This window comes from Callithrix jacchus, chromosome 5 (genome assembly GCF_049354715.1).
Source record: "Callithrix jacchus isolate 240 chromosome 5, calJac240_pri, whole genome shotgun sequence".
Taxonomy (NCBI): domain Eukaryota; kingdom Metazoa; phylum Chordata; class Mammalia; order Primates; family Cebidae; genus Callithrix; species Callithrix jacchus.
Window position 1 is genome coordinate 98,335,928 of NC_133506.1, and position 24,672 is coordinate 98,360,599.

At 42.9% G+C, this 24,672-nt stretch overlaps 1 protein-coding gene and 1 pseudogene across 22 annotated transcripts in view; both read left to right on the forward strand.

Moving 5' to 3' along the window:
• RDM1 (RAD52 motif containing 1) overlaps positions 1–24,672 on the forward strand; it is a 40,702-nt gene that overhangs the window by 1,353 nt on the left and 14,677 nt on the right. For 13 of the 22 annotated variants that reach the window (XR_013535737.1, XR_013535740.1, XR_013535741.1 and 10 more), the window contains 4 exons: positions 3,029–3,151; positions 3,556–3,724; positions 6,217–6,315; positions 8,293–8,378. Coding sequence is in view for 8 of the 22 variants with exons in the window: in XM_078373813.1 (XP_078229939.1) it covers positions 3,029–3,151; positions 3,556–3,724; positions 6,217–6,315; positions 8,293–8,378; positions 10,119–10,199 (558 nt within the window). In the remaining 14 variants the exon portion in view is untranslated. Of the gene's footprint in view, positions 1–3,028; positions 3,152–3,555; positions 3,725–6,216; positions 6,316–8,292; positions 8,379–10,118; positions 21,471–24,672 lie in introns of those variants that run through there. The other 9 variants (XM_035300795.3, XM_054256113.2, XM_078373814.1 and 6 more) reach the window with 5 other exon arrangements.
• LOC103793229 (leucine-rich repeat-containing protein 37A3-like) lies at positions 13,140–21,470 on the forward strand (annotated as a pseudogene).

Consider the following 24,672-nt stretch of genomic DNA (forward strand, 5'->3'; position numbering starts at 1 on the left):
CTCGGGAGGTTGAGGCAGGAGAATTGCTTGAACCCAGGAGGCAGAGGTGCAGTCCAGCCTGGGCGACATGTCGAGTGAGGCCCTGTCTCAAAAAAAAAAGTTCCTGACAAGAATTTTGGAAGCTTGAGGTTTAACTCCAACCTACTGATGCGAAACCCCGTGTCTTTTATGCTGTCCCTTTTTAAGAAATCTTAGCTTAGGCAACATAGTGAGACCCTATCTCTAAAAAATTTAAAGATCAGGCTGGGCATAGTGGCTCATGCCTATGTTTTCGGAGGCCAAGGCAGGTGGATCACTTGAGGCCAGGAGTTCGAGACCAGCCTGGGCAACATGGCAAAACTCCACCTGTACTAAAAATACGAAAACTAGCCGGGCATGGTGGCACGCACCTGTAGTCCCAGCTACTCAGGAGGCTGAAGCATGAGAATCACTTGAAGCCAGGAGGTGGAGGCTGCAAGGAGCTGAGATTGTGCCACTGCACTCCAGCCTGGGTGACAGAGTGAGACTCCATCTCAAAAAAAAAAAAAAGGAAAGAAAAATTTCAGCCAGGTGTGATGGCATGTACCTATAGTATCATCTACTTGGGAGACTGAGGTGGGAGGATCACTTGAGCCCAGGAGTTTGAAGGTACAGGGAGCTATGATTACATCACTGCACTCCAGCCTGGGCAACAGAGTGAAACCCTGTCTCTAAAAAATGAGTGAATGAATGAAATCTTTGCCAGAAGAGTTCTGCTTATATTTACTTTTAAATTTTTTTAGAGACAGAGTATCCCTGTGTTGCCCATGCTGGTCTCTAAATCCTGGCCTCAACCAGTCCTCCTGCCTCAGCTTCTTAAGTAGCTAGGTACAAGCCACCGTGCCCAGCTATTTTTACTTTTTTTTTTTTTTTTTTGAGATGGAGTTTCACTTTGTCACCCAGGCTAGAGCGCAGTGGCACGATCTTGGTTCACTGCACCCTCTTCCTTTCAGGTTCAAGCGATTCTGCCTCAACCTCCTGAGTAGCAGGGATTACAGGCACCTGCCACCACTCCTAGCTAATTTTTGTATTTTAGTAGACATGGCTTTTTACCATGTTGGCCAGGCTGGTCTCAAATCCCTGACCTCAATCATCTGTGTGCCTCAGCCTCAGGTGTGAGCCACCACACCCGGCCATATATATTTTACTTTTATGTGAATTTAAAACGTGTAAGCATAACCACATCTTCTGCCACCTGTTACATAAAGGAGACTTTATCATCATCATCACCATCATGGTCACGATGACTCACAAACTGCCTATTTGGAACTCCCTTCAGTTCTCAGAGAATGAGAACATTCTTTAAACGCATTGTAGAAACCCTATTCCATATTAACATGCCAACCAATTTTACTTTCTCAGATCCACAGAATGGTATCTCATTGTATGCTTCAATTCAATCACCTTTTCCTTTTCAAGGACCATTTCCATTCCTGATTGGCTACTTGATCTGACTGCTTCCTGCTAATCTTGCTGCCGTTTCTTGTCTATATTCCATTCCTCATTGAATTAATCTTGATCATATCTGAGAACTCTACTAACTAATGACTCCAGGTATACTACCCCCACTTCTGTAGCCTATTTAACACCTTAGCTTGTTCAGCACCCTCTTCAATCCTGGTTCCACTTCCTGTGACTGAAGTGATTACCTGTGAGATATTATTTAACTTTTGGACAATGATCTGTTTCTAACCTGTGACCATTTCATATAGCCACTCGAATATTTCAAAGGTATGGTAAAGAGTATGAAACATTTACTTGGTATCATTTTGTAAGTAATGAGTTTTAAGTGCTCTTTGGACATTGAGACCATTCCATAAGCTTTAGGTTTTGGGAATTTCACAGCATAAAGCCCATCACTTGATACAGTAATGGAGGAAATATTCTACAACTCAATAGATAGGTGAGAGGAGAGGGCATTCATACTAGATTTATTTGTTTACTGAATTCAGAACCTTGAGTTCCTAATCGCCCCCGACTGTTAACTAGTTTAGGTGTTCTTTTCTACTTTTGCACATATACCTACATCCTGTCTTTTTTGTCCTTTTTAAATACAGAAAAGACAATAGTGTTTTAAAATAAAATCAAAGAAAGGCCTAATGTACCTGAGAGGGTTTTGTTTTTGTTTTTTGGGGTTTTGTTTGAGACTGAGTCTTGCTCTGTTGCTCAGGCTAGAGTGCAGTGGCATGATCTCAGCTCTCTGCAGCCTCTGCCTCCTGGATATAAGTGATTCTCCTGCCTTAGCCTCCCAAGTAGCTGGGATTACAAGCACACACCACCATGCCCAGCTACTTTTTGTATTTTTGGTAGAGACGAGGGTTTCTCCATGTTGGCCAGGCTGGTCTCAAACTCCTGACCTCAAGTGTCTGTTCATATCCTTTGCCCACTTTTGAATGGGCTTGTTTGTTTTGTTCTTGTAAATCTGTTTTAGTTCTTTGTAAATTCTGGGTATCAGCCCTTTGTCAGATGTGTAAACTGCAAAAAGTTTTTCCCATTCTGTTGGTTGCCGATTCACTCTAATGACTGTTTCTTTTGCCATTCAGAAGCTGTGGAGTTTGATTAGGTCCCATTTGTCTATTGTTGCCAATGCTTTTGGTGTTTTGGTCATGAAGTCCTTGCCTACTCCTATGTCCTGAATGGTTTTGCCTAGATTTTCTTCTAGGGTTTTTATGGTGTTATGTTTAAGTCTTTAATCCATCTGGAGTTAATTTTAGTGTAAGGTGTTAGGAAGGGGTCCAGTTTCTGCTTTTTACACATAGCTAGCCAGTTTTCCCAACACCATTTATTAAACAAGGAATTCTTTCCCCATTGCTTGTTTTTGTCAGGTTTGTCAGAGATCAGATGGTTGTAGATATGTTGTGTTGCCTCCGATGCCTCTGTTCTGTTCCATTGGTCTAACAATTTATTTTCTTTGCACACTTGGTATTGATAAATCCCGGTGTGTCCAAAGTAAAATCTCTAATGGGTTATGATATTTATGAGTCTATCTCTTGATCTCTTGTGACTTTAGGTTCTTCTTGGCACCAGACATAAGGCAGTTCAACATCAGGCCCTTCCCCTGAACAGCTCCCAATGCCAAGAACTGGCGAATTACTACTTTGGTTTCAATGGATGGTCAAAAAGGATCATCAAGGTGAACCTTGTAAATTTTCTTTCACTAAGCACACTCTCCTTTCAATACTGAAATCCTAGACTTTAAACAGAAGTATGGAACTGGATTGTAGGGAGGAGATATGAGAGGCCTCTTACCATTGAGGATAAATGGACATGTCTGAGTTGGCCTGTTGCCTAGAATTAATAATCTCAGTCACTTGAATGGTGGTATCCATAATTTTCTCCACTATTTGTGTGGTCTATAATAAAAAATGGGTGTCTCTATCTAGCAGTTCATTTGCAAACCTAACTTGATTTTGAAGCCATAAGACACCTCAACTGTTAGCTTGAATGGCTGGAGTTTAGTTTTTATTTCTAATAACAAAATATTTTGAAGCCTACATTAAGATCCTAGGAAGGATCTTAAATTAAATATCCTTACAGCTGCAGGAGCTTTCTGACCTTGAAGAAAGGGCGAATGGAGATACTGTGGTGCCACTTCTGAAGCAAAGCCTGAAGTTCTTCTGTGCTTTAGAGTTGGTGTTGCCATCCTATGATTGCAGGAGTCCTGGCATTGGCTTGGTGGAGGAGCCTGTGAATAAGATGGAGGAAGGTTTGTTTTCATTAGGGGTGGAGTTGGGTAGGGATTTGGAGTAGAAGGAATCTCTCTTTTTTCTAACTTTGCAAAACGTATCTTTTCAGATACATATCAAACCCTTCTCTCTCTGAGCTACTGAAGTCCTGAACAGAGTTTTTCTGTTTTACAATATAGATTTTTACTGTAGCGATGCCTGATTGAACCTTTAAATTTAAAATCGTACACCTGACTTCCTGCCAAGAGGTTTAGGAGGAAAAAGGGAGTAATGGTTTTTTTCAGCTTTTGATTAAGAACTCGCTTTGTGCTAAAATAGTCTTTCATTTCTTGTTTGTTTTTTTTTTTTTTTTTTTTTTTTTTTGAGACGGAGTCTCACTCTGTTGCCTAGGCTGGAGTGCAGTGGCACAATCTCTGCTCACTGCAACTTCTGCCTCCCGGGTTCTTGTGATTCTCCTGCCTCAGCCTCCCAAGTAACTGGGACTACAGGCGCACACCACCACACCTGGCTAATTTTTTGTATTTTAGTCGTGACAGGGTTTTACCGTATTGCCCAGGCTGGTCCCAAACTCCTGAGCTCAGGCAATCTGCCCACCTTGGCTTGAGCCACCATACCCAGCCAAATATGTGTCTCTTGTAGCCTTCAGTTATCTTGGCAAAACCATCTAAAGATTTATTTATTTATTATTATTGTTAGAAACAGGCTAGAGTGCAATAGCATGATCATAGATCACTGTAACCTCAAACTCCTGGGCTCAGGGGATCCTCCTGCCTCAGCCTTCTGAGTAGCCAGGACTACAGGTGCACACCACCACACCTGGCTAAATTTATTTTTTTTAGAGCTAGGGTCTTGCTGTGTTGTCCCGCCTGAGCTTCAGCTCCTGGCCTCAAGTGATTCTCTTGCCTGAGGATCCCAAATTGTTGGGGTTATAGGCATGAGCCATCATGCCAGGTCATCATCTAAAGATTTATATAAACTTTTGTGTTAACATTCAGTTTTTTTTTACTGAATGTTAAAAATTCTCAAGCCTGTAATCCCAGCACTTTGGGAGGCCGAGGCAGGTGGATCACAAGGTCAAGAGATCAAGACCATCCTGGTCAACATGGTGAAACCCCATCTCTACTAAAAATACAAAAAATTAGCTGGGCATGGTGGCGTGTGCCTGCAATCCCAGCTATTCAGGAGGCTGAGGCAGGAGAATTGCCTGAATCCAGGAGGCGGAGGTTGCGGTGAGCCAAGATCGCGCCATTGCACTCCAGCCTGAGTAACGAGCGAAACTCCATCTCAAAAAAAAAAAAAAAAATTCATTCAGTTTAGTAGGGTTTCAGCAGAAATAGTCTAATATAGATACCTAGAAAGGGTACTCAATTGATATTAATGTTGAGGTTTTTTTCTAGTATTTATGGCCCTCAGGCTTAGGGTTTGAAGTCAGAAGCAGGGCTATAGGCTAATGGAGTGGAGTAGGCTCCCGTGGGTGATGCCCATGGAGGAGTCAGATTTATCTGTACCAAAGTTGGTTTTTTGTTGTTTTTTTTTTGAGATGGAGTCTCACTCAGTCATCCAGGCTGTAGTGCACTGGCATGATCTTGGCTCACTGCAACCTCCACCTCCCAGGTTCAAGCAATTCTCCTGCCTCAGCCTCCCAAGTAGCTGGGATTACAGTGCATACCACCACACCTGGCTATTTTGTTGTTGTGTTTTCAGTAGAGACAGGATTTCACCATGTTGTCCAGGCTGCTCTCAAACTTTTGACCTCAAATGATCTGCCCACCTCAGCCTCCTAAAGTGCTAGGATTACATGTGAGGCACCTGGCCGGGCCTCCTTTTTTTTGTTGTTGTTTTTTTGTTTTTTGAGACAGCCTCACTCTCTCACCCAGGCTGGAGTGCAGTGGCATGATATCGGTTCACTGCAACCTCTGCCTCCTGGTTCAAGCTATTCTTGTACCTCAGACTCCCAAGTAGCTAGGATTACAGGTATGTGCCACCACACTTGGCTAATTTTTGTAGCGATGAGGTTTCATCATGTTGGCCAGGCTGTTCTTGAACTCCTGGCCTCAAGTTTCACCACGTTGGTCAGACTATTCTTGAACTCCTGGCCTCTACCTGCATAAGGCCTCCCAAAGTGCTGGCATTACAGGCGTGGGCCACCATGTCCAGCCAACCAAACCTTTTTCAATGAGTGGTTCCAGCCCTTGATGCATAGGAGGGTGGGGTCTGTAGGAGTGTAGCCTTGACCAGTTTGAAATCTCTGGGTATTGTGAGACATGTGCCAGGTTCTTAGCTCCCATCTCCCTTCTAGTACTTTAGGAACTTCCCAGCTAGATGGAAGCAGTAAAAATGGGCCCTGCCAGGATATACCTATAACATAGCCATGCAACCATACCCTTGGGCTGTTTGCCCGTAATCACGAAGATTATGAGCTAAGAATTGTGGATGCATTTTTATTTTTTAAACATATAGCAATTATTACTCAGATAAGCATTTTAAATTCATTTGTTTTGATTGGATTTAGGACCACTATCATTCCTTATGAAAAGGAAGACAGCCCAGAAGCTTGCTATTCAGAAGGCTTTGTCAAACGCATTTCAGAAACTGTTGATTGTGGTTCTAGGTAAGACTCTCTTGTTCATCCTTGAAGTACTTCAGTTTCAGTGAGCAAAGAAACTCATTTTGAAAAGTTAATTGGATAAAAATATTGATAACTACAGCGCTCCATAGTATGCTTTTATTTGCTAAATTCTTCCACAGCAACAGGCTCAAATTTGTTCTTTGTGACATTTGTGAAAAAAAAAAAACACAGCAGATATTGTTTCTAGTTTACAGATGTGAAAGGACTTGCCTCAGTTCCCACAGAAAATGTTTAAACTAGGTCTTCTTTGATTGCTTGCCTATCATATACAATAATTATTATAAGCTTTGGATACATAGATTTGAGTCCTAACTCTGTCTCTTAGATTTTTAATGCAATTTTAGGTGTTCTAGCCAGAGAGATTTGAAGATACTTAATATCTCTAAGCTTCAGTCTCTTCATCTACAAACCAGAGTTAGTAATTCAGTTAACCTTATGGGGGATATTGTAAGAGTAAATGAGATGATGAATGTAAAAACTAAGAACTACACTTACAGGGTAAGCAGACATATTAACTATTATTGTCATTGTTGATTTATTTCTGAATAAACAAACTCTCTGCTGAAGAGTTTATTAGGTGATGTTTCCTGAATCAAGAATTCAGTTTCAGCTTTCATTTCTGGCACTGACACATTAGGCAAGTATGATTCTTACACAATAATCAGCTGCTTTGCTGTGAGCCTTGGAAGTGGTCATGCTATTGAATGGCATTGATTCTATTCCCTATTGAGTTCTACAGTGGCAAGAACGTTACAGGCTGTGCCCAAAGGAAACCTGATGATTAGCAAAGAGTCCCTGAACAGAGTTGCTCTTCTGCTTCACAGCCCTGAAGGCTTAGAGACTGAGAGATCCTAATTAAGTTACCACAGAGCTTTATTTGCTTCTAAGAGGTGCCCCTGATTGCTCTCAGCTTTCCAACTTAAGCAACAGCCCTTCTAGTGAAATTCTTACTTCCTTGGTCATCAACTGTCAAGTCTGAGTAACAACCTTTAAGAACCAAACTAGATATGTGGGTTGTTTACCTCTCCCTAGTATATGAAGGTGTCCCTTGCACGCACTCAAACTTCTTATGGCTCTCATTTTCCTTGAAGAAAGTTCTGTTGTCTATAAGAGTATGTAGGCCACATTCTGCCAATAAAATATTCAAATGTTCTCTCTCTCAGAAGCTTTGTTCATTGTATCTGGTGAAATCTTGGTTCTTAGGTAGTAGACACCTGGCCCTTGCTTCTAATGCGAAGTGTCTACTAGCACAGTGGTCTCTATTCCAGATTTGAACTTACTTTAACCCCCACCTGTTACCTTACCATTTAATCATATTATGATTGAACATTTTTGTTTCCACATTTTTTTCCCAACTATGTTTTTCCATGAAGGCCTGTTTGTTTCCACATTTTAAACTTTTTATGTCATTATTCCTTAGTTCCTATCTGTAAGATCATAAAGTTCTTTGAACCAAACACAGTTATTTCATACATATGTTAAAAACTGAGGTGTGAGGCCAGATGTGGTGACTCACACCTGTTACCTCAGCACGTTGGGAGGCCAAGGAAGATCACTTAAAGTCAGGAGTTCAAGACCAGCCTGGGCAACAAAGCAAGACCATGTCTGTCTCTAAAAAAAACAAATTATCCAGGCACAATGGTGTGTGTACCTGTAGTCCCTGCTACTTTGGAGGCTGAGGCAGGAGGATCACTTAAGTCCAGGAATTCCTGCAGTGAGCTATGACAATGCCACTGTACACCAACCTGGGTGACAGAGTGAGACCCTGCCTCCAAAAAAAAAGGAAAGAAAGAAAAAACTGAAGTGTGAGATGAGGAGATAAAAAAACTTCCAGGAAAATGCCCTTGTTTTCTGCTTTTAGAAACCAAAAGAATGTCTCATCATGGGGTGCTACCATTATTTGCAGGAAGTTTTAAAATGAAAAAGATTCTGAATTGATCCTTGCTAACTTTATTTCAGAAAGTGGTAAAATAGCTGTGGAGTACAGACCCAGTGAAGAGATCGTAGATGTCAGATGGGAAGAGGAGCTACATGGTTTAATTCAAGTATGTGGGATAAAAATTCAGGGGTAACATAGCCATTGTAACCATAATTCAAAACAACCAGCAGAATTTGAAGGATAATTTGTTTTATTCTTAGGAAAATGTGATACTGCTTTTGAGTGCAGTGTATTTCTGGGGCTTTTCTTGAAGTTCTGACCCTTGGCTCTGACTCCTTATTTGAAGTTTGGAGAGCAGAACTGAGGACTATTAGAATATTACTACAGTTGTGGACACAGGAGAGGGGTTAGTCTCCCCCAGGAGTTAGGATGCTGGGCTACTTGAACACGGACCTTTTTAGAACTCCCTTCAAACAGGATCCCAGAGATATGGGGAGGTTACTGGCCTTAAGAATGATTGTACTACAGCTTTTGAAAACTATAATGACTTTCAAATATGGCTTATCACCTGGATATCAATACCTCCCATATATCTTGGGTAGACTATTTTGATGAAGATTTTCTGTAAATCAGTTAGAATCATTTGCTGCAAAATGATGTTTTGGTCAACAACAGACCACATATATGATGGTGGTTCCCTAAGAGTATAATGGAGCTATCCCTATACAGCTATACCATTTTTTATCTTTTATGGTATTTTTACTATATCTTTTCCATGTTTACCTCACAAATACCTGCCATTGTGTTACAATTGCCTTTGATATTCAGTACAGTAACATATGGTACAGGTTTATAGCCTAGGAGCCATAGGCTATACCATATAGCCTAGGTGTGCTGTAGGCTATACCACCTAGGTTTGTGGAATTATATACTATGATGTTAGCACAGTGGTGAAATCACCTAATGACACATTTCTCAAGCTCCTCCTCACATGGCAAGCAATGCATGAATGTATATGAAAGCTCTTAAATAGGGATTAAGATTCTAAATTAATTTCTGAAAGAAAACAATGATTATTTACTACATATGGAATGTTTTATTTCAGTGGGAACTTAATTTAGAGCTAGAGTGTTTTATTTAACTTTCACTCCAAAGTTGCAAAGTGTTTTGAAGTTTTTCCCTGCAAAATATTATTTTAATTCAATTTAAATAAAACCCATCAAGAAAGCTTCGAGCTTTAAGAAGTCTAGCTCTGTGAAATGTGAAAGGAAGTCAGCACTGATTTCAGAAATCTGGTTATAACAATAGATCCACCCCTAAATGAGGTGAGTCTTGGAATTCCTTCCATTGTAAAACCATTACTCTGCACCACATGCCTGTGCTAGGCACTGGAATAAGATGAAGCACCTTCTTGGAGTTCACTTGCTGGGGATTGTGCCAGGCAATGAGTAATAAGATAGGTAACAATGGGTGTGGGGGAAGTCAGCTGGGTTCTAGTTATAGTCACATTTCAGGAAATAAATTATTTAACATGCTGATTTTAACAACCTAAGCTGCTTCTCCACATGTGCATACAGGGTAGACCTCTGAAGAGTGACACTGTAATTTCTAGGGTAATGGCTGTGTTAAGTCAAGGCAGGCTGAGAGTTCAGCCTCCTCCCAGGCTAGTGCAAAGGGCTATTCAATCGGTTTAGCCTTCTCTACCAGACTGAATTGCCCACCCCCCAAAGCCCCTCCTGCAGAAAATTTGGAGTTCTCCCTTATTCCCTGGCAGCCCCTACCTAATAGGGTGGTGAATTATCAAACATGCAACAAAGGATATGGAAGGTTTAGCAAAAATGGCAACATTTAGGAATGAATGACTAATGTATGGACTTCCTGCCACCTTAACTGGCATATTTTGCAGGTCAATTGCTCTCCCTGGAAGCAGTATGGCCTAGAGGAGAATGAGTATCTCTCAGATTTCAGCTTGGAGGAGGAAGTTTAGGCAGCCAGAACTTGGCTAGCACGTCTGAATATCTCGAGGCAAGGTCCCGTAACTTCCTTGGGAAGCTCTGTCATGCCCCTACCCCACCCCAACACAACAGGCTGCTGGAGTCCTGGGACCACCTGGGTCTTCTGTCCAAATCATTCCTGATGAACAGGAGGGAGGGGTGTTCTGGTGGGGCAGGAGCGGGGGGTGTTCTGGTGGGGCAGGAGGGGAGGCTTGGGTGGGATTGTGGGATAAGAGTGCTCTGGTGACTGAGAGGATCTAGACCAGAGCCTAATAATAGTTGCCTAAATAAAGATGTGGTAAATAATGGGTGAGGTGGAGCACATGGTTTCTAGGGGTGCCAGCTTCTAGGGGCTGCCATGATGACTGCCACTCAGTGCAGGGAGCTAACATATGTCATGTCCCATCTGCCTCTCAGGGCCCCATGGCCCCTCCTCACATGACAACTATTGTAGCTCCTAGCCCAGGAGACTCAGCCTCTGAAGTGGGTCCAGGGCCCACTCCAGCTGACCTCCAACCCCCTGAGGCCTACTGAGCCCTGGTCTTCACGCTCCATTGATCTCCCACCAGAATCTCCCCAGCACTTATCTAGCCCTGCCCCCAACAGACTCAGGGGCTTTGATAATATGGGGTCCTCTACTTCCTCCCAGATGTCAGCTTCACCTCAGGAACCTGACTGAGACTTTGGTTCCATTCCTGGACATGGATTCAGCTGGGGAGCTGCCCTTGGGGCCAGAGAAGTTCACAGCTGCACAGCAAGATCTGAATGACAAGCTGACTCAGCAAGAAAGGCTCCCAGAGTTGGCTCCAGTGGAACTTGGATCAGAACCAGACGCTAGCATGGCCTCTTTGCCTCAAAAGTAAGGTTCAAACTGTAGGTCTAGATCAGGCTTCAGATCATAAGGCATAGGAAATATTTGTTCCACCTCTAGATAATCAGAATTCAAAAGCAATGAAGACTAGTGTTTCGCCCAAGAGCCTGAAGAAAGATCTGGCTCAGCATAGGAGGCTTGCTAAGGTTGTTGTTGGAACTCCACACCGATTTGTATTAAAACCTGAGCATCAGAAACAAACTTTGCAGGGCAAGTATTTAGATTCAATTATGGATATACTGTATCCCGAAAGCCTACCTCCAGAACTCCAGGTGAACTCAGATGAGCCTCCAGGGCCCCCTGAGCAAGCTGGACTACTCAATTCCATCTAGAGCCTGAAACTCAAAATCCAGAGACCCTTGAACAGATCATTCCTCTTCACTCAAGCAAAAAGCCCCAGTGCAATTTCCCTGAACCTTCTTCAATCCAGCAGGAGGCCCCAGCTCTACCTTCATTCATAGTCCCTTGAGGGAATCCACCTTCAACAGAGCAGGAGGCCCCAGCACAGCAGCTACCTGCCTCTGAAGAGATTGTAGCTCAGCCATAAGTACATCACCAGGTAAATATTCCATCAAAAAGTTGTCAGCACTCACATTTGCCCAATGTCACAGTCAAACCTGTGGATATAGAGCTTACAGTAACTCCAGAGCCAGGTAAGGGACTTATATCAAGCCAGGAAGAGGCCACAGCTCAGCCTCCAGAACACCCCGAGGAGGTGAACTCCTCCTAAACCCAATTAGAGGGCCCAACACGAACACCAGAGCACCCTGAGGAGATGAGAGCTTATGCAACCCCGCAAAGGACCTCAGCTGAGCCTCCAATTCCTCCTGTGGAGGCTGAACCTTCTCAAAGTGAGCAGGAAGAGCCAGTTTAGCCTTCTGTCTGAGTTTCATGGTTAGGTTGAACCTTCTCAGACCCAGCAGGAGGCCATAGCTGATCCTCCAAAGTCGTCTATGGAGAGTGCAGATCAAACTCCACTGAATCATGAGGCGACAGTTCAAACTCAGGATGAGGATCAAGCTCATTATAACTTGCCCAAAATTAGAGTTAAACCTGTGCATGTAGAGATTAGCATAACTTTCGAGCCTACCAAGGACACTGAATCTTCTCCAGCCCAGCAGGAGGCTCCAGCCCAGCCTCCAGAAGAGGTAAAACCTTCTGCAACCCAAGAGGAAGCCACAGCTGAGTCTCCAGGTCCTCCTGTGAAGGCTGAACCTTTTTCCAGGGAGCAGGAGCAGCCAGGTCTACCTTCCGAGTCTTCTGGGGAAGTTGAATCCTCTCTAGCCCACAGGAGATCCCAGCTTAGCCTCTAGAACATCAAGTAACAGTTTCACCTCCAGGTCACATTCAAGCTCACCATTCAAATTTGCCTAATGTCACTGTTAATCCTCCAGACGTGCAGCTCACCACAGCAACGGAGCCTACTGCGGAGGTGGGAACTTCTCCAGTCCACCAGGAGGCTACAGCTCAGCTATCGGGGCCAGAAAATATGAAACCTTCCACCACTCAGCAGGGGGGCCCACCTCTGCCTCTATAGTCATCAGAAGATGACTTTACCAGTTCAACAGGAGACTTCAGTTCAATCTCCAGAACCTACTAAAGATGAGAACCCCTCTGCAACCCAGCAGGAGACTGCAGCTGAGTATCCACAGATGCCTGAGGAAGTTCAGTCTTCTCCAACCCAGCAATAGGCCCCAGCTCAGCCTTCAGAGATCCCTAATGAAGTCGTAACTCAACCTCTAGCATATCATGAGGTAACACTTTCTCTACGTCATGATCAAGTTCAGCCTTCAACATGGCACCACGTCACTGTTAAGCCTGTGAATCACATGGTAACCATGATTCCAGAGTTCACCTAACAGGTTGAAACTTTAACCCAACAGGGGGCCCCAGATAAGTTTGTAATGTCCCTTGAGCAGTTTAAACATTTGAAAGACCAGCAAGAGATTTTCATGCAGCAGCTAAATACCCATGAAAATGAACTTCCTCCAGTCCATCAATAGCCCACAACTCAGCCTCCAGCTCAGCTCTCCGCAGACTTTTAAGGTCATTGAATGATGAGATGGTATTTTCACCTCTAAATCTGTCTTCAATGTTTGAAAGTAATTCAACTTTACCTAATAGCACAGTTAAAAATAAGGATATGGACCTCATCATAGCTACTGAAGTCATTATGGAGGTTGAACCTTCCCCAGTCCACCTGGACAACCCTCCTATCCCCACTGAGTAGGCTGATCTTTCTCTAACCCAGCCTGATTCCTTTTTGTTTTTTTTTTCTTTTTTTTTTTTTTTAAGAAAGAAAGAGAAAAGAGGGAGAGAGAACAGGAGTCTTGATCTATTGCCCAGGCTGGAATGCAATCTAGAAATAGGTATTAAAAACCTCTTTTATGCTGATGATTGTGCTTAACAGCAGAGACAGGAAGGAATAAGGAAAGAAAATAACAAACAGCCAACCAATATTTTGTTTAAATCTGTGAAATGCTGTGCAAGTGCTGAAGAGTGATTTGCTTCCATTTGTGTGGTCACTTTCAAAATAGGTGTAATGTGTTACTAAAAAAAATGTATATTCTGTGGACCTGGGGTGTAGAATTCTATAAATATTCACTGAGTTTACTTGTTCCAGGTCTGAATTTAAATCATAAATGTCTCTGTTAATTTTCTATCTCATTGATCCGTTGAATATTAACAATGTGGTGTCAAAGTCTCCCGCTATTAGTGTGGGAGTCCAAGTCTCTTTATTTTATGATCATTGACTCCTATTGTTGCATTGATCTCTTTATCATTATGTAATGTCCTTCTTTGTTTCTTTTAGTCTTGGTTACTATTGTTGTCTATTTTGTCAGAGATGAAAGTTACGCCTCCTGTTTTGTTTGTTTGTTTGTTTGTTTTGTCTTTCCTCTCCATTTGATTGGTGAGTCTTCCTCCAACCTTTTGTTTTGAGTCTTTGTTGTCCTTGCTTATGAGATGGATCTGGATACAGAGTGCTGATGTGTTTTGACTTTTTAATTCAGTTTGTGTGTCTGTGTCTTTGATTGGGGCATTTAATCCATTTAAATTCAGGATTAATATTGATATTTGTGAGTTTAATAGTCATTTAATGCTGGATGGCTATTTTGCCCATTAGTTGATATAAATACTTTATTATGGAGATACTCTTTATCTTTTGGTAAGTTTTTGGGTTGTTCCTTTCTGTGTGTAATGCTTCTTTCAGAAGCTCTTGTAAAGCAGGCCTGGTGGTGATGAAATCTCTGAGTGCTTGCTTGTTCATGAAAAATTTTATTTTTCCTTCATTTATAAAGCTTCGTTTGGCTGCATATGAGATTCTGGGTTGAAAATTCTTTTCTTTGAGGATATTGAATATTAACCCCCACTCTCTTCTAGCTTGTAGGGTTTCTGCTGAGAGATCTGCTGTAAGTCTTATAGGCTTCCCTTTATGGGTAACCTGACCTTTCTCTCTAGCTGCCCTTAGAATTTTCTCTTTTATTTCAACCCTGGTGAATCTAACAATTATGTGTCTTGGGGTTGCTCTACTTGAGGAATATCTTTGTGGTGGTCTCTGTATTACCTGGAGATGAGTATTGTCCCACCTTACTAGGTTAGGGAAGTTTTCCTGAATAATATCCTGAAGAATACTTTCCAGCTTGGATTCATTCTCTTCATGACATTCAGGTACACCTATCAAATGTAAATTAGGTCTTTTCACATAGTCCCATATTTCTTGGAGACCTTGTTCATTCCTGTTTACTTTTTCTTCTCTAATCTTGTCTTCTTGTTTCATTTTATTAAGTTGGTCTTCAACCTCTGATATCCTTTCTTCTGCTTGATCAATTCGAGTGTTAAAACCTGTGCATACTTCTTGGAGTTCTCGTATAGTATTCTTCAGTTCCATTAATTCACTTATATTCCTCTCTAAATTGTCTAGTCTCATTAGGATTTCGTCAAATCTTTTTTCAAAGTTCTTAGTTTCTTTACATTGGGCTAGAACATGTTCTTTTAACTCACAGAAGTTTCTTATTATCCATCTTCTGAGGCCTAATTCTGTTATTGGAATGCACTCATTTTCCATTAGGCCTTGTTCCCCTGTTGATGAGGAACTGTGATCCTCTGTAGAGGGAGAGGCATTCTGATTTTGAGTATTCTCAGCCTTTTTACCCTGGTTTCTTCCCATCGTTGTAAATTTATCCACCTGTCGTCTTTGTAATTACCAACTTTCAAATTAGCTCTTTTAGTGGACGTCCAACTTGTTAGTTCCCAGGGCTGAAATGTGAGCAACCCACTGCGCTGGCTAAAAGAGCTGCATCAAGATTCTTGGTGCTTTTCTGCCCAGGAGTCTCCCGTCTGGCTTCCCTTCTGAATCCCTTCTTCAATCAGCTCCAAACGTCAGCGAAAAGGGGAACCAGTCCCGTTTACTCTGCACCAAGAACCACCGCGTTGGGGCACCGGCAAAACCGCAGAGCCGGCTGCAAGAGTCACACTGGCGACCTGTGGGGCTCCTCCGCTGGGAATCTCCTGGTCCTTGTGCAAGAAAGATTTGTCTGAAAGTGTGGCATCCTCTCGTTCTCTGTGCTTTCACTGGGAGCTACAAGCCTGAGCTGCTAGTGGTCAGCCATCTTGGATCTCTCTCCAACCCATCCTGATTCCTTTCCCCACCTCTGGATTCTCCTGAAAAGACTGAGTCTCCATCACAGCAAGAGGCCGCAGCTTAGATCCCAGGTCCTGCTAAAAAGATGGAATTTTCTCCAGCAAGAATCCCCAGCTGAGGCACTGGAGCTCCTTAAGGAGGTTAAACCATCTGCAACACAGGAGAAAGCCTCAGGGCATCCTCCAAAGCCCACTGCAGAGGTCAGTCCGCCACCACAGCTGGAGATACCAGCTCAGCCATCAGCCAACTGAGAAGGTCAAACCATCTCCACTCCTACAGCAGGCCCCAATTCAGCTTTTAGTACCACCTAAACAGATAGAATCCTCTCCAGTCCAGCAAGCAGGGACTGCTCAGTCTTCAGAGCCCCGTATGGTGGTAGAACCCTCTTTGACACAGCAGACGTCCCCATCTTTGCCTCCAAATCTCCCTCAGGAGGTAGAACTATCTCTAATTCAGCAGAAGATTCCAACTCAAACTCCAGAGCACCCTATGGAGGCAGAACATTCTCCAGTCCAGCAGGAGGCCAGAGTTCAGGCTCCAGAGCCTCCTAAGGAGGCAGAACCTTCAAGTCAGCAGATGATCCCAGCTCAGCTTCCAGAGTCCCCTAAGGGGGTTGCAGCTCAACCTCCAATACATTATGAGATGACAATTTCAACAGCAGGCCAGGACCAAGCTCAGTATCCAGTGTCACCCAGTGTCACATTTCAGCCTTTACACTTGGGGCTTACCATAACTCCAGAATCCACTATGGAGGCTGTGCATTCTACAACCCTGAGGAAGATGACAGCTCCTCCAGAACATGCTGAGGTGACACTTCCTTTAGATCTCAAATGTAACTGAGGTCACAGTTTAACCTTTAGATCTCAAACTTACTACAACTCCACAACCTACTACAGAGGGTATATTTACTCCAACCATGGAGAACTAAACTCACCTTCCAGGGCCACCTATCGAGGTTGCAGCTCAACCTCCAGTTTATTATGAGATAACAGTTCCAGTTCTGGTCAGGATCAAGCTCAGCATTCAACATTGCTCAGTCTCATGATTTAACCTTACAATCTGGGGCTTACAATCACTCCAGAATCCATTACAGAGGTTGAACATTCTCCAGCCATGCAGGAGAACCCCACTCAGCTTCCTAAGAAAGTTGTACCTTAATCTCCAGTATATCAAGAGGTAACTGTTCCAACACCAGGTCAGGATCAAGCTCAGCATCCATTGTCACCCATAGTTATAGTTCAACCTTTGGACCTGGACATACAATAACTCCAGAACTCACCACAGACCTTGAATATTCTACACTTCTGAAGAAGACTGTAGTTCCTCCAAAGCACCTTGAGGTGACATTTTCAAATCCTGTTCAGGTTCCGACTCAGCATTCAAACCTGACTCAAGTCACAGTTCAACTTTGGATCTGAGACTTACCTTAACTCCAGAATCCACGATGGAAGTTGAATCTTCTCCAACCATACATAAGACCCCAACTAAGCCACCAGAGCTACTACATAAGGAGGTTGTAGTTCACCTTTCTTGGTATTACTATGAGATGTCTGTTGCAACACAAGGCCGGGATCAATCTCAGCATCCAACATAACCTAGTGTCAGTTCAACCTTTGCATCTGGGACATAACATCACTCCAGAATCCACTACAAATGTTGGGCCTTCTACAGCCATCGTGACTACAGATCCTCCTCCAAAGCACCCTGAGGTGACATTTTCACCATGAGACAAGAGTCAGGCTCAGCATTGAAACCTGACCGAAATCATACTTGAACTTTTGGACTTGGAACTTACCATAAATGCAGAACCTACTACAGGGGAGACCTCAACTCAGTCTCCAGACGTGAGGCTTTCCATAACTCTAGATGCTACACAGACATTGAACATTCTACAGCCCTGGACAAGACTACAGCTCCATGTCCCGACCAGTTTCAGAATCAGCATCAAAACCTGACTGAAGTCACAGGTTCACCTTTGAACTAGAACCTACTCAGGATTCATTGGTTCAGTCTGAAAGTTATACCTAAAATAAAGCTTTAACTGCACAAGAGGAACAGAAGGCCTCCACATGCACTAACATATGTGAGCTTTATACCTGCAGAAATGAGACACTGTCATGTATTGACCTCAGCCCAAAGCAGAGGCTCCACCAAGGGCCTGTGCCAGAGCCCAGCACCTACAATGGCACCTTCACCATCTTGTAAGAATCACCTTTCCTCAGTTGTTCTCTGTGTCCTGCCTGACATGGCAGCCTTTTCCTGGTGGCCTTCTGTATCTCCCCAAACCACACTGACAACTGACTTTCTGCTTTCACCTTTGCTGTCAACTCTTCCTTCTCCTCATTCTCCTTTACTGTTGGGTCCCTTCTCCAGTCTTTTACTTGTGATTGCTCTTAATCCTTTTCTTATCCATTTTCCTTTAGCCCCATTACATCATTGCTTAAATGTTTCTATCTTCCTATTTGCACTTCACCCTCTTTACATCAGTCTGTCTCCCCATCTCAGTAATAGTGTTCTAAGTGGCTAAGAGTTAATTCTGAAGCCAGGTTATTTATTAGCTTGGTTACCCTGAGCAAGTTATTCTGCTCTATGACTCAATTTCCTCATCTTTAAACTGGGGATTATGTTAGTTACATTTCATAGGTTTGTTGTGAGATTTAGATGGGTGAATACCTGTAATACTTAACATCAGTGCCTAGCATCTGTAATAGTGTTGGCTTTTAACATGATTACTCAGTTGTTTAGTTATATCCGGAACTCATCTTTTTCCCTGGCAAGACTTCGTCTAAAAAAAAAAGAGTAGATGTGTATGCCCAAACTTTTGGCTGGGAGTCTGACGGTCAGAAATGACTGTTATTTGCAGCCGTGATTGGTCTCCTTATTCCCAGGCAGGGCACCCAAGAAGCCGTTATCCACAGAAAACACCAATGTTATTTTTTAAAAATGTGATTACAATTTAAAGCCTTTTAAGGATCCATAGCATAATTCATGAGAATAAAATTTGGTGGCTTGTCAATACCAAGAACTCATATTCACATTGGTGTCTACCACAAACCCCACTGTGCCTGTGGGGTTGGGTCAAGAAATCCGGTTTCAACATCCTACCCATCCTGAAAATCTTTTTAGGAAAACCAAAGGCTGAGCCATCTATACCTTCATGCCAAGCTCAAATATCAGAAATCATACAGTTGGTCAGCTGGACTTATATATAGCAGTCAAAATCCATAGCATAGGCACAGATGGAGGCTAAATAACCTTGTGATGCTTTTGCACAGAGTGTCTCTTATAAGGCAACGTGGCATAGTGCAGTGATCATAGATTTTGCCATTATATGTCAGTTCAAATCCCAGCTCTGTGACTGTATCAGTTAGTTATTGCTGTATAACAATCACAGCCGAGTGTGATGGCTCATGCCTGTAATCCCAACACTTTGGGAATCCAAGGTGGGTGGATTACCTGAGGTCAGGAGTTCAAGACCAGTCTGGGCAACATGGTGAAACCCCATCTCTACTTTAAAAAAAAACAAAAAACAAAAATTAGTCCAGCATGGTGGCACATACTTGTAATCCCCACTACTCAGGAGGCCGAGGCACAAGAATCACTTGAACCTGGGAGGTACAGGTTGCAATGAGCCGAGATGGCACCATTTCACTCTAGCCTGGGCAACAGAGTGAGACTCCATCTCAAAAAAAAAAAACCCCACAAGGGAAACAACAGAGGTACAATGACTCCAGGTGACTCCAAAAAAAAGCCAGTAGGGATTTTTTTTATTAGGCAAATCTCAGGAATTGACATCAGGGGTAAGGTACACAGGCTGGGCTGGGCAAGGCACATGATGGGTGAAATATGCAGGTCAGTATATCTGGTCGTGATGGTTATTGTGAATAATGATCCACCTGGTGGTCTGGCCAGCAGCAACAAGGCTGTAGGTCAGTTGTTTACCATTCCTTACCAAGGTAGGACACTCCAAACCTTGGTGTAATAGATTTCCTATGGCCAGTTCCTGGGATTCTTTAAGTAAAAGGTATGGTTAAACATGAAGGAAGAGCCACATCCCTATTTTATCTCAACAGGAAAAGCTCTGAAAAAGACGTTATCATTTCATAAGAGAAATGTACTTAATACAAAGCAAATTTCCAGTTGCAAGGGTTTGTCTCTCTCTCTCTCTCTCCTGTACCAGGAAGAGAAGAATGACTCTAAATCACTAGAAACTTACCAGTGAAGAAGGAATTATTTTACAATATTTTTCCTGGCCATCTCATAATTGGCCCTTCCTCACATCCCTCTTTGTTTCTGTAGAAGATGATTAAATGACATAAATTTACTCTTGAGAATTACTCATCCCTTGGGTATCTCCCATATATATATTAGATATGCATTTTATTAAACTTCAGTTTTTCTCTTGTTAACCCATCTTTTCTTACAAGAGTATATCCAACTAAGAACTTAGAAAAAGTAGAGGAAAAGTTATTTTTTCCTCTCCTGCAATATAAACAAAATATGACACTGAGGCAAGAGGATTCCTTGAGCCCAGGAGTTCGAACGGAGTGAAGAATTAGAACAATACATTTTAACACAAAATGTGGCACTGGGCAATTTCATTACATTCTTAGCTTCCTTTTCCTCTATCTGTAATGTAGTCCCTACATTGTAGTTGTTGAGAAATTATATGTATATATGAGGTTCAGGGCACACCATCACAAAATATGAGTAGGAAACCAGAATATCACACCCCAAATATGCCTCTCTTTGGCATAAGGATTATTTTGGGAAAATGTAGACGTGGCCTCATTTCGAAGCTAAAGTGAGCTGTGGTTGAAACCACCTTTGCAAAACTTTTATCAGTGAGGAAATTATGACAATGAAAGAGATCTGATCTAGCCCACTCCCAAGCTTTAAAGCTGGCTTAATCATTCCTGGGCTTTGGATCTCTAGCTAACTTTGGAAGACATTTAGGTTATAATTTAAATGATAATAGCCCTTCCCCAAAACTCAAATGCCTTTATAAAGCTAATGTAGGCGGGCATGGTGGCGCATGCCTGTAGTCCCAGCTACTCAGGAGGCTGAGGTGGGCAGATTGATTGAGCCCAGGAGTTCTGGGCTGTAGTGCACTATGCCAATCGGGTGGGTGTCTGCACTAAGTTCTGCATCAATATGGTGACCTCCTGAAAGCAGGGGACCACCAGGTTGCCTAAGGAGGTGTGAAGTGGCCCAGGACAGAAACTGAGCAGGTCAAAATTCCCAAGCTGATCAGTAATGGGATCACACTTGTGAATAGCCACTGCACTCCAGCCTGGGCAACATAGCAAGACCCTGTCTCAAAGATGCAAATGTAAAGGCCATCAGGCCTGGGGAACAGAGGAAGCTCAATTCTGCTAAGATGTAGACATGGAGTGCCAGCCATTCCTGCAGATAACACCACTATTGTAGATTAGCCTTTTGAGATAGCTTTTCAGGCTTTTTGCATGTCTGACACTCATGGCTCCACCTGGACCTGCTGACCCCCAGGGACGAGTCCTGTGGCCCCACTGAGAAGTGATTCAGACACAGGAGGACAGCTTAGACCTCTTATGATTTCATCTCTGCCCCAACAAAGTCAGTAGAAAGCCTACGCACTCCCACCCCTTCCCCTAAACTGCCTTTGAAAAACCTCTAACCCACAAGCCTTGGATGAGATTGATTTGAGTACTAATTCCATCTCCCATGTGGTGTAGCCAGACTTGTGTCTATTAAACGCTTTCTTTGCTGCAATGCTATGGTCTTTATTTGTGCCGCAATCAGGAAGAACCCATTAGGTGGTTATTGATCACACTACTGTACTCCAGCCTGGGCAACAGAGCAAGAAGACCCTATCACAAAAGGAAGAAAAAAGAAGAAAGGGAGGGAAGGAAGGAAGGAAGGAGGGAAGGAAGGAAGGAAGGAGGGAAGGAGGGAGGGAGGGAAGGAGGGAGGGAGGGAACGAGTTATCTTCTTCAATACAGTAATCCTTAATTCCCCATTTTCAGTGCCTTTTTTCCTGCCCTAAACACCCTACATATATGAATCCTGGAAAGAGGTATAGTATGAATGAGAAAACCAAGGCTCAAAGAGGTAGAATGACTTGCCCAGGGTCACATACCTCATAAGAGGGAAAACCTACAGCCGTACATGGTGTCTCATGCCTGTAATCCCAACACTGGGAGACTGAGATGGGTGGATCTCTTGAGCTCAAGAGTTTAAGACCAGCCTGGGCAACCAAGTGAGACCCTGTCTCTACAAAACACAAAAGTTAGCCAGGCAGAGTGGCATGTACCTGTGGCCCCAGCTACTCAGGAGGCCAAAGTAGTAGGATGGCTTGAGCCTGGGAGGCAGAGACTGCAGTGAGCTGAGATCGCACCACTGCACTCTAGCCTGGGTAATAGAGACCAATCCCATCTAAACAATAAATAACTGATGAGAGATGAGGTACAGGAAACACTATCCTAAAATATGGTACCTTGGCATATTGAGTATTTTAAGCTGAAGGAAAATGAGAAAAACCACAGAAGGAGGAATATATCTCTGACCTTCTCTGTCTCTGATCATCTTATTTCTCTCCTAAAGCATGGTCATGAAAGAACTCTGTAAACTACCTTCCCTGAAAGTAGGTCATCAGAGAGGTCCTGCTCCCTACCTAGGCCTCATTCAAGAGGGGTCCTACCCTATATCCAGGGGCCAAGAAGAATCTGAACAAATGGACCTTGCTAAGTGCCCCCCACCAGTTTATTACCATTAGATAATACCTATTTTTCGTGCAATTATACTTCTACGTGACAACTCTGTAAACCAAAAATTATCTGAGAGAAGTCTCAAATCAATTTAGCAGTTTATTTTGCTAAAGTTAATGACACAGCCTTGGAAGGTCCTTGGGAAGTCTTGACAACACATGCCCAAGGGAGTCAGGCTACAACTCGGTATTAGACATTTTGGGGAGACATGTCAATCAATACATGTGAGATGTACATTGGTTCAGTCCAGAGAGTAGGACAATTGGAAGCAAGGGCAGATAGGTGGATTCAAAGATTATCTGATTGGCAATTGGTTGAGTTATCTAAAAATCTGAAATCATTAGAAAGGAATGTCTGTATTATAATAAGGGTTGCGGGAAAACAAGATTTTATCATGCAGATGAAGCCTCCCGGCAATAGGCCTCAGAGACAATAGATTGTAAATTTTTCTTATCAGATTTAAAGAGTCTGTTCTATCAGTCTTAAGATCTTTTTGATGTTAATGGTAATGAGGCATGTCTGACTCTCCCTTCCCATCATGACCTGAACTCGATTTTCAGGTTAACTTTGGAATGCCCTTGGCCAAAAGGAGGGGTCCATTCAGATGGTCAAGTGGTTCAAATATTATTTTTGGTTTACAGCCCATTCTTCATCTAAGAAACCTAAGCATAAAACAACAGCAGTTTGTGTCATTTATGAAGGTTCCAATGTCATGCAAGACTTTGATTTCAAAAATGAAATAGATTTGTTACACTTTATTCTTGTTAACTTGTCTTTTGTTATAAGGGTGTCATCCATGAAACAATGGGTGAGGAAAAGATACTACTTTCTCTCCTCTACAATACCACACTCTCTTCAAAGCTCATGCTTTTTTTCTCACCTCCATTGTTTCACAATGAATTCACAGGCTGCAATGGCTGGGGGTTGGGTTGAAAAGTAGTGGGGAGACAAATTGTCAAGACTTTTGAATGCCATACAAAGGAGTCTATATTTTATTTTTTATGAAATAAAGAGTTATTGGCCAGGCATGGCCTGTAACTCACACCTGTAATCCCAGTACTTTGGAAAGCTGAGATGAGGAGATAGTTTGAGCCCAGGAGTTTGAGACCAGTCTGGGCAATATGATGAAACCCTGTCTCTATAAAAAATACAAAAATTAGCCCAGTATGGTGTCACATGCCTGTAGTCCCAACTACTCAGGAAGTTGAGGTGGGAGGACCACTCAGGTCCAGGAGGTTGAGGCTACAGTGAGCTATGATTGTGCCACTGTACTCCAGCCTGGGCTACAAAGCGAGGCCCAGCCATGAAACATAAAAATAATAAATACGGAGTTATTGAAGGAGATCTCTGCAGTCAGAAAAATCTGGGCACAAATCGTTGGGGAGAAAAAGTAGTATCTTTTTTTCACCCATCACAAGTTTCATGTCTGAGGCCCCTATAACAAAAAACAAATTAACAAGAGAAAGCATACTTATTATTTATGGTAAGTTTTACATAAAACAGGGAACCTCAGAAATGAAAACCCAAATACTCAAGCAAAGCTACTTTGATGTACAGTCATGCAGAAGTATGATTAGAGGACAAAAGGGTATAAACTGAGGGAGGGGAAGACTTACCAAGGTCTGCTCAGATTCTTCTTGGCCTCCAGGGTTGGGGAGGACCCCTCTGGAATGAGGATCTTATGACCTACTTTCAGAGGAAGTAGGTCAGAATTCTATTTTTTTTTTTTTTGAGACAGAGTTTCACTCTTGTTGCCCAGGCTGGAGTGCAATGGCAAGATCCTGGCTCACTGCAACCTCCACCTCCTGAGTTCAAGCAATTTTCCCGCCTCAGCCTCCCAAGTAGCTGAGACTACAGGTGCCCATCACCATGCCTGGCTAATTTTAGTAGAGACGGGGTTTCTCCATGTTGGTCAGGCTGGTTTTGAACTCCCGACCTCCCGATCCACCTGTCTTGGCCTCCCAAAGTGCTGGGATTACAGGCGTGAGCCACCACGCCCAGGGTCAGAATTATTTTATGGCCTGCTTCAAGGGAAAAAAGCAGGATGAGGTCAGAGAGTTTTCTGTAGTCTTATCCATTTCTTTCAGCTTAAAATACTCGGTATCCCAAGGTGCTCTATAACCCACCAAAATCATGTTCCAGTAATCAACTTCTATATAGAAAATCACCCAAGAGGCTAGACATGGTGGCTTATGCCTGTAATCCCA